The 9,564-nt window shown below is 39.4% G+C and overlaps 2 protein-coding genes across 2 annotated transcripts in view; one reads left to right on the top strand and one right to left on the bottom strand.

Moving 5' to 3' along the window:
• Positions 1 to 54: 54 nt before the first annotated feature.
• hdac3 (histone deacetylase 3) lies at positions 55 to 6,019 on the bottom strand. The gene is made up of 15 exons (XM_032554203.1): positions 5,851 to 6,019; positions 4,684 to 4,766; positions 4,465 to 4,607; positions 4,306 to 4,387; positions 3,254 to 3,310; positions 3,118 to 3,173; positions 2,905 to 3,038; positions 2,740 to 2,820; positions 2,592 to 2,665; positions 2,450 to 2,514; positions 2,278 to 2,367; positions 2,132 to 2,190; positions 1,723 to 1,802; positions 641 to 798; positions 55 to 555 (listed from the first exon to the last, which is right to left on the bottom strand). Exons 1-15 carry the CDS (start codon positions 5,903 to 5,905, stop codon positions 486 to 488), a joined length of 1,287 nt encoding a protein of 428 aa, XP_032410094.1. The 5' UTR covers positions 5,906 to 6,019; the 3' UTR covers positions 55 to 485.
• Positions 6,020 to 6,061: 42 nt separating this feature from the next.
• LOC116713925 (matrix-remodeling-associated protein 5) overlaps positions 6,062 to 9,564 on the top strand; it is a 32,977-nt gene continuing 29,474 nt past the window's right edge. Inside the window, exons 1-3 of the mRNA XM_032554198.1 lie at positions 6,062 to 6,098; positions 8,460 to 8,566; positions 8,664 to 8,746. The gene's annotated coding sequence lies outside the window, so the exon portion shown is untranslated. The remainder of the gene's footprint in view (positions 6,099 to 8,459; positions 8,567 to 8,663; positions 8,747 to 9,564) is intronic.

Raw genomic sequence — 9,564 nt, 5'->3', positions numbered from 1 at the left:
ATGTGTTTTGTCGCCATCTGGTGGTGGGTGAACATATTGCTTTGCAGACACAAGCACAGATTCAGTTTTTATTAATAAACCCAAACTATCAAAACTCACATGGGCAGATTTCAGACTGCAGGAGGGACATGATGCAAAGTTTTTCCTTTGAACTCAAAGCTGGCTATAATTTCTCATGTGAACATTTCCATCTTATGTCATTCGGTTTACACATTTTTATAAAAGGTGGCAACGTCAAACAGGTTTAGAAAGACAGAGAACGGTTGCTGACTGGACTGGCGCCGGTCCAGCAGCGTAAATGTTGGTTGGTTGTGAACTTTGGCTTCTGAAATGCAGGAGTCTGATAGAAAACTACAAACTTTTATCACTATTACAGAGACAAAATGAAACAAAGGAAAAATGTCAAAGTCCATAAAAACTTCTTCCAATGACGAAGGGAAAGTTGGACGGGTCATATTTCAGCTCGGTCCAAATTGCTTCTAGCCTCAGATCTCGACGTCGCTTTCTTTGTCGTTGTCTTGGTCACCGTCGTAGAACTCATTCGCGGCTTCAGGCCTGCAGAAGTCATAAAAATCGAGACGTTTACAAAAATCCTCACGCGAAAGCGCCTGCTGACTCGCTGCTACAGCTACAAACCCACCGGGTGTAGTTTTCCTCGGCTCCCCTCTCGTCGGGGTCGGGCTCGTCGTTGCGCTCGTAGCTCAGTATGTCGGAGGGAACGTCGTGGATCTGGACGCTCGGCGCGTGGTTCAGCATCTTCAGGTTCTCGAACACGGTTTGACGGATCTGCTCCAGGTACTGCAGCGACACGGAAACGGTGAAGACGGCCCCAACGTCGCATCTTCAAATATTCCTTTTTCTCGCACAATTACAAACACTTGATCTGATCCAGTTTTACTCAACAATAAACAAAGTAAAACTCCCAAAGCTCGGTCAGCAGAGTCGCAGCCAAAAATAGTGAATTCCAGTCAAATCCATCCAATTTCTTTTTTTCATACCAAAACTTTCTTTGTGCTAATGAGGTAAAACCTCAAGCTCATTTCGTCAGGATTACAGTTTTGTCTCAGTCTTGCTCAATTATTGCAACACCAAATTTCTCATTAGGATTGCAAGATTTAGAACAGATTTAAGTTGAAAATCACATTTGAAATTGACTTTGGGCAATAAACGTTTAAATGAATGGATTAGTCCATTAAATAAAAACTTTTGACCACTCTGCTGCCAGCTGGTTCAAGATAAAAACATCACTACTATTGACGAGGTCTGATTTTAAAATTAAAATCTCAGATTTTGATTTTTTTTTTTAATTCTCTCACTTTTTTGTCTCCTAAAAAAGACATAAAAGAAAAATCTTTCCAAAATTATAATTGACAAAATGAATTTCTATCAACACCGAGTGTTGATAATAAACAATGATACTGATTATCAACACCAAAACTGCTTGCAGCAGTAGTTTCTTTATGTTATTTTAAAAAATAAATTAGTTTATTGAATTATTAACTTGAGATTTTTTTTTATTTTTATTCGGAAGAAATAGGGGAGGAAAAGCCCAGAAACAAAAAGACTTACAAATTTGCATTCAGAGTTAGACAAGGCTAAAATAGTCCATAATTTCAGCTGTGTAGAGACAGTTTGATTTTTTTAATATCTATAATTTGATATTTTACTGTAAATTCAATTAAGAAACAAAAACAAACAGTGAAAACTGGGACAACGTTTCACCTGTCTGGAGTTCTGGTTTTCTATCCTGGTGCTGACATCAGGATGCAGCGTGAAGTCAGGAGCAAAGTACTCAAAATATTCTGCAGGAGCCAAAAGGAAAATTAGAAACAAAAAAATTAAATGAGGCCACTTTGTCAGATTAAAAGAACTTTTGAAAATAACCTTTAAACATACTTCTCATTAAGCTCATGTCTCTGTATTAAATATTCTTTCTTTATTGGTCTGACGTAATATTCCAACTCTGAATGTCATATTTTTATTACCTGTAAGTGGGAAATTGTGTGGAATGAATTTATTTCCTGCGTTTCTCTTGAACAAATGGGCTCTCCGATCATATTCTAATTCGGTGATCGGCCAACAGGTGGCGCGACAGACTAAAGATCAGAAAGTGAATTCTGTACAAGCTCACCGCTATAAGGCAGCTCATCACTGATGGATTCCTCCAGCAACAGAGACGTTTCAAAAGTCCTACATGACAGAAACCGTTTTCGTCACCCAAGACGGACTTTTCCAAACAATACGAGGATTTCCGTCTCTCTGTTGTTCTCCACTCACCAGCAGCGAGCCACGTTCCTCACCGTGTATCCTCCTCCTCCGAGAACCAGCAGAGGGATCTTGAAACCTTTCACAAACTCCACACACTCGCTGAAAGACACAGGTAAACACTCCTCAGTGAGTCGAACGGCGGCGACCGACTTGCCGCCGCCGTTCGACTCGGCCGACTCACCCGTGTCCCCGTATGCTGAGGTTGAAGCAGCCCAGCCTGTCGCAGCCCAGAGAATCTGCTCCACACTGCAAACACAAACTACCCTCGCTTTAATAAACCCCCACCCCACACACACACAGATCCACCTCAACAACAAACTGACCTGCAGGACGATGCAGGTGGGCTGGTAATAATCCACCACCTGCTTGATAACCGGCTGGAACAGCTGCCTGTAGCCTGAAACACACACTCATAAATAAAACACACCACCTTAAGGACGATGTTTGTCACTGCTGGTTGTTCGGACTCACTCTGGTCGTCGATGCCGTCTCTGAGGGGGACGTTGAGGCAGTAGTAGCGGCCGCTCTCTGCTCCCACCTCGTACATGTCGCCTGCGATACAAAAAAAAAAAAAACGTGGCGTCGACGCACGTGTGACAAACCAAAGTTAGACGGGAACTTTAAGCGGCCGCTTACCCGTGCCGGGGAAGAAGTAGTTGCCGTATTTGTGGAAGGACACGGTCATGACGCGGTCCGTCAGGTAAAAGGCCTCCTGGACGCCGTCGCCGTGGTGAATGTCGATGTCAATGTACAGAACTCTGGGGTGGTACCTGAAAGACAACGGCGAATTACAAAGGCGGACGGCGATGCGCGTGAGGCACGGCCGACGGATAAGAAGCGGGATCGTACTTGAGAAGCTCCAGTATGCTGATGACGATGTCATTTACGTAGCAGAACCCTGAAGCCTACAAACACAGCGGAGACGTGTCAGGGGTCTGACTCGCATGGACCCGGATCAAAAGGGGACGCGACAGTTTGTCCTCACCTCAAACTTTTTGGCATGATGCAAACCTCCTGCCCAGTTGATGGCGATGTCACAAATCTGGAAAAAGTCAAAAGAATTAGCCTTGAATTCATGTCATGGTCATAGCAGACCAGTACAGTGGGGCACTAGGTCCATACTCAGAAATAAAAAAAACTAAATGGCAAAGAATATAGTCATAGTATTGCAAGAATAAACTGGCATGAGAATAAAGTCGAAATAAAGGCATTATTACTAAAGAGTAACGACTAAAAGCTCATCTAGTGCAGACACAACAGCAGTGTACATGCTACAATTAGCTGAAGCGTTTTTAGCTAATGTTCCAAAGGTTTTGGCTCATTAGATGCCATGTTCATAACATTATATTACTCTAGTGTGGGAACAGCAGTGAATAAATTAAAATTAGCAAGAACGCTAATGCTAGTTAAAATCCTAGCAAGTTGACTAAGATTAATTTACTCAACCTAGAACGGAAACAACAGTTTATAAGCTACAAAATGCTAATGTCAGCAGGGTAACTTTAGTTTTTAAGTCAAAAATTATTAAAATACTCAAATGCTTAAATGGTAACAGTAGCATAATGGCCTACACTAGCATGTTAACTCAATCCATTCAGCAAGGCAACTATTTTTACGTTAAAATTAGCTAAGAAGCTAATGCTAGCTTAAATGCTAACACTAGCATGTTGGGAAACTTAGTCCATTCAGTTAGGTAACTTTAGTTTTTAAGTCTAGATTAGTTCAAAAGTAAAATTAGCTTCATTGCTATCACTATGTTGGCTCACACTTGCCTTACAGCAGTCACGCAAAAAAGACAAACGCTAGCAATTAAGCATCAACGAAAAGAGGAAGTGGAAGATTTGCTGACATCTAGTGGTGACATTATAGATTTCACCACAATTACAGATTGTCCTTTGTGGCAAAATAAAGGACAGTTTATTGGACCAATGAAATGAGAGTTTTGATTTGGTTACTAACAAAACAAGCAGCGTCTCTTCAGATATATACAGCGTGCATGCGGGGATGTGTGTGTGTGTGTGTGTGTGTGTGTGTTACCTTGTGGTTGAGCTGTGTCGCTCCCTGTAAAGACGCTCCTGTGTATCTGGAGCAGAACTCAAACAGACCTGGAAACACGGGACTGAAACACACGGGCCAGAGCCAATCAGGCGACAGGAGCAGCGGCACAGAGAGGAGGCAGAGAGGCGCCGCACCCACCAGTCGTCTCCCACGTTGAACGTGTTGAGGCTCTTGGTGAAGCCCTGCATGTTGTTGGGGCTGACCTTCTGCAGGAAGTCGATGTAGTCCTCGGAGTGGAAGCGGCACATGTCGTGCTGCGAGGCTTTGTACGGCTTGAAGACCTGACCGGAGGCGGGAGACGGGGAAACGTTAGGCGACGCTTCAAACGTTCCCGGGTGGAGCTCGACGGCCGCTTACCATCATCTTCTTGTAGAGGCCGTAGTGCAACACCAGGCTGTGAGTCAGGGACAGACGGTGAGGCTTCATGGGGTGGCCCGCACCTGGCCAAGGCACAGGAAAGGAAACTCAGACGGCAAAAAACAAAATAAATCTGCAAGAGGTTCATTTCAAAGTTCACAAGAGAGGCACTCAAATGATATTACCTCTCAAAATTTTTTTACACTGTGTAAAAAGTGTAATATTTCTCGCCAGGCATCGGAGAAAGTTGAACTCGTATTACATGCAGGATTTGTAAACTTTTCCCACAGTAAAATTCAAGATTTCAAACGTTTCCTGAACCAAATAAAAACAATACAACTTAACTATAAAAAAAGACTCTTTCAATTCAATATTATACAATTTATTACTGTTATTTAAAATGTAGAATAGTTCTATAGCAGGAACAAAGTAAACTGAAATATAACATCTTTTGTTTTGAAATGTCTCTGGTCTGAGAACAACAAAAAATCCTCCTCCAGTCTCAATGACTTTGTTTTACATATGAAATTAAATATATATATATATATATATATATATATATATATATGTATATATATATATATATATATATATATATATATACAGTATATATATATTTATAAACAAACAATAAGCGCCTCTCCATCTCTAAACACCTTCCCTTTTTTGCTGCTAATTTCAGGCATTAATAAATTACAAAGTTGTGTTTTCCTGGTCTAACTGAAGCATTTTTGGTTTTCATTGTTTAGTGTCGTAAACAAAATGCATAACGCAAGTCTTAATCAGCAGACGACAATAAAAAGCTATTAGACATACAACAGAATGTTTACATTTTTTTTTGTTGCCCCTAAAGTGTGTGTGAGGAGTTATGGAAGATATATTACTCTTTATTCTATCTAAAAAAAAAAAAAAAAATCAATATTTTTCCATTGGGAATGTTTTCAGAAATAGGAAAGTAACGCTATTAGGCTAATCATGCTATGGTTGCGTTAACAGCTACATGTATACGCACAAAAGCATTTTAATGCACAGTAAACCCCGCTATCCTCAGACTTTACACTCAATAAATAAAGACGCCGCAAAACAAGCTAATACTGGAGGAGTTAGCATGAAGCTAGCTAGCAGCATCAGCCCCATCCCGGTTCCAGGACGCAGCGACTGACTGACCGTAGTGAAAGTTGCCCACATCCGGGTCATAAAAATAAGATGTCCTGTTGGTCATGATGAAGGCGGTGAGTTCTGTGTTGATGTGAAGTATTACTCCTGCCTCCGCGGCTTTGACTGCCGCATCTTTCTAGCTGGTAGCAGCTAGCCGTAAACACGATTGCGCAGGCGCAAACCCGAAAGAGTATGCGTCATCACTAGGGGACGGTGAGGACCGGAGATGGGGGGGGTTGAGGATGAGGCTTGGTGAGGTAAAGAAAACACTCTGGGACATTTATGAAGAACTGCCAGAAACTTGGAAAAACTTATTCTTTAACATTACCTCAGAACTAAAAAAAAAAAAAAGCTACACATGTAGCTTTTAATGTATTTTTGTATTTTTAATGTATTTCACTTTTTTGTACTTTATTTTGTAGATTGCAACACTATTACCAGTAATGCTATTATTATTATTATTATTATTATTATTATTATTATTATTATTATTAATATTATTATTATGGTATTATGGTAAACTAAAGTTACCATAATAATAATAATAATAATTATTATTATTATTATTAATAATAATAATAATAATAATAATAATAATAATTGCTATTACCAGTAATGCTATTATTATTATTATTATTATTATTATTATTATTATTATTATTAATATTATTATTATGGTATTATGGTAAACTAAAGTTACCATAATAATAATAATTATTATTATTATTATTAATAATAATAATAATAATAATAATAATAATAATAATAATAATAATAATAATAATTGCTATTACCAGTAATGTCAATTGTGGCTATTTAATTTTTTTTCACATACCATTATTCCTCTATTATTGTTTTTATTCAGTGTAATCTGCAGGTATTACTTTATGTTGCGTTCTAGATTTTTTATAAGGCTCTTAATTCAAAATAAAGTTTGTTTTGTCGGAAAAAAAGGTTTGGCAACACTTATTGATTGAGAGAAGATACACAAACGTTGAGCTAAGGTTAAATCGTCGTTGTTACAGAAATAAAAGATACAAAATATTTTACTTACAAACAAAATGCATATTGTCATATTGTACGGCGTCAGTTTCTGGGACAAACATCCACCTAAAACCTCGAGGGAAGCTTTAAATCAGCTGTGATTTTGTGGTTGAACCACCTGCTGTACCTTTGGGGAAAAAGAAAGCAGCAGAACATTTCAGAACCTGTGATAATGGAAACCAGGCAGTGCACATGTGAAGTCAAGCAGACATGTTTGTGTTTTTGTGGTAGATGTAATAGATAAAACAGCAACACATGCTCCAAAAGGCATAAAGTTTAATGTGTTTCAAACGTATTACAACTGAATGTGCCTCATCGTTTCCTGCGCCTCCATCCAGCCATCCACCTTCCCTCTGGGTTTCTCAGGACCACCACCTTCATTTTAAACAACAATATGTGTGTGTGTGGGTGTGTGTGTGTGTGTTTTTGTGTAACATTTAAAGGCCTATTTTTCGAACAAATTCTACGTTTTGAGGATCCACAAAGCGTAGGCCGTCTTTTGAACTGAATTTAGGTTAAGGTTTGGGGTCAGACACGTACTGGTAGTGGTTAGGTTTAGGATGAGGGCCAGGCTGGAGAAATGAATGAAAAATCTCCTGGTGAAGACAGAAAAGCATTATATGTGAGACTATAAGACAGTCTAGTATTTCTGTCTCCACAGACAAAAATTCCAACACAAACAACTACAAATATCGTCGCCTTCCTAAAACATTGGTGCAAGTAATTTTTTTTGTCCAACTTGTCATTTTGGCAAAAAAAAGGGGGGAAAAACACCACCTTTTTTTTTCCAAAAGGTGTTTTACGCGGGGGGAAAAAATCACTATTGGTAAAAAAAAATAGTGATTTCTTACCAAATAAATTTTTTTATTTGTTTTTGTACAAATAAAAAAATGATGTAGGCCATTATTTTTGAAAGGTGCCAACTCTGCAAATCTTATCAGAGCTTATACATATTTTTGATTATTACAAATTTTTAAAACTGTGTTTTTGTGTTTTTGTTTTAAAAAAAAAACCCAGAACAACATATTCTCTGACCTGCGCGCACAGCTCCAAATTGCCCAGCCATTCAAAGAACATTTCTGATACCATATTCAAAGACGTGGGAGGTGGAAATGGAAAAAGTGCAAACTTCACATCAAAAAAACAAAAACACTTTAAGCTTCAAAGTCTGTTGTTGTCTTGTTTTTTTGGGTTGTCTTGTCAATAAAAACACAAAGTGGGAAAACTCAAAAAGAAAAAGCATTTTGAAAAAAAAAAAAAAAAAAGTTTGGAGTTTGACAAAATTATTTAATGTGAGATTACAGCACTGGAAAAACAAACGGTACATTAATTTTATGCCCATCATATTTTTTTCTACCAGAAAATGAAAATAAATGTCACTGGCGATTCAAAATGTCATGTTAAAATTTTGAAACGCGTTAACTGTACTGTATATCAATTCGTAACTGTTGATGACATTCATGAGCAAAGATGTCGGGGCGACAGACGCCCAGAACAGGACGTGTGCTGACTTGCAGACTGCCTGCCTGACGCTGGAATGTCTCGTTAAACTTTTCGACTTGCTTCCTCTCCAGCCGTCCGTCTCCCCGCTCCATGATGTTTCTCCGCCTGCGGCTAGACAGCAAGGCTTCTCTGGATTCCAGCCTTTATGTATTATTTATCATAGTCCTTATAGGTGACAGTAAGTTCAACACAGGCAAGCATTGCACACAACCTGTGGGTTTTGCACGCACCTTTCATAACTAACTTGTACGTTTCCCTTTGACGGATTCACGCAGGATCAGTCAGCTCTGGTCCATGTCGTCATCAGCATGTTGGTCAAGAGAAGCTTTCTGTTTGGGTTGCTGTCACATAAAGGCAGGTGAGGACTTCTTCTTGAAGCCTGTCAGGTTTTTTAATTATTATCATCATCATCATCATCATCATCATCATTTGCATGGCAATTATTCCCTGAATGTGAGTGTGTGGGAGCTTCATCCCTTGCTGGCTTGTTTTGGCCTCAGGGTTTAATTTTTCCCGATAAACTTCTGTCTCTGTCAGCTTGCTGAAACACACGCACACACACACACGCACTCCCCCACCCCCACACACACACACACACACGTCTGCGTGGCTATCTTTGTGGGGACTTTCCATTGACTTCCATTCATTTCTAAAGCCTAAACCTTACCCTAACCCTAACGATTACATACCTAACCCTAACCAAAACTCAATTCACACCTTAGCCCTTAATCTAGCTCCTGACCCAAAAACATTGTTTCCTCTTGTGGGGATCGAAGCCTGGTCCCCACAGTGGGGAAGCCAGTGGGTCCTCATAACGTGGTATGTGTCAGGAAAATGGTCCCTACAAGGTATTACAAACAAACACACACACACACACACAGTTGTGGTCAAAAGTTTTGGAGGTGACAAACTTTGCAACAGAATTTGTGTTATCCTAAATGCATCACAATAATGCATAGGTCTATTTGATATTTGAACTATTAAAATTGGCCATTGTAAGAGTATTTAGAGGGGTCTCAAGTTTTCACGGCGGTCCCCAACCCCCAAAATACTGAGGGACCACTGCAGCTCGAGTTTCTTCCACATCTTTTTCAGTTATCTGAAATCACAGGAAGTGGAAAGGGCCATGTTTTTCATTTTTATAAGACAGGTCTTGCTATTATTTCATTCAACTGG

Source organism: Xiphophorus hellerii, chromosome 23 (assembly GCF_003331165.1).
Source record: "Xiphophorus hellerii strain 12219 chromosome 23, Xiphophorus_hellerii-4.1, whole genome shotgun sequence".
NCBI lineage: Eukaryota > Metazoa > Chordata > Actinopteri > Cyprinodontiformes > Poeciliidae > Xiphophorus > Xiphophorus hellerii.
This window is presented reverse-complemented; position numbering and strand designations above follow the sequence as displayed.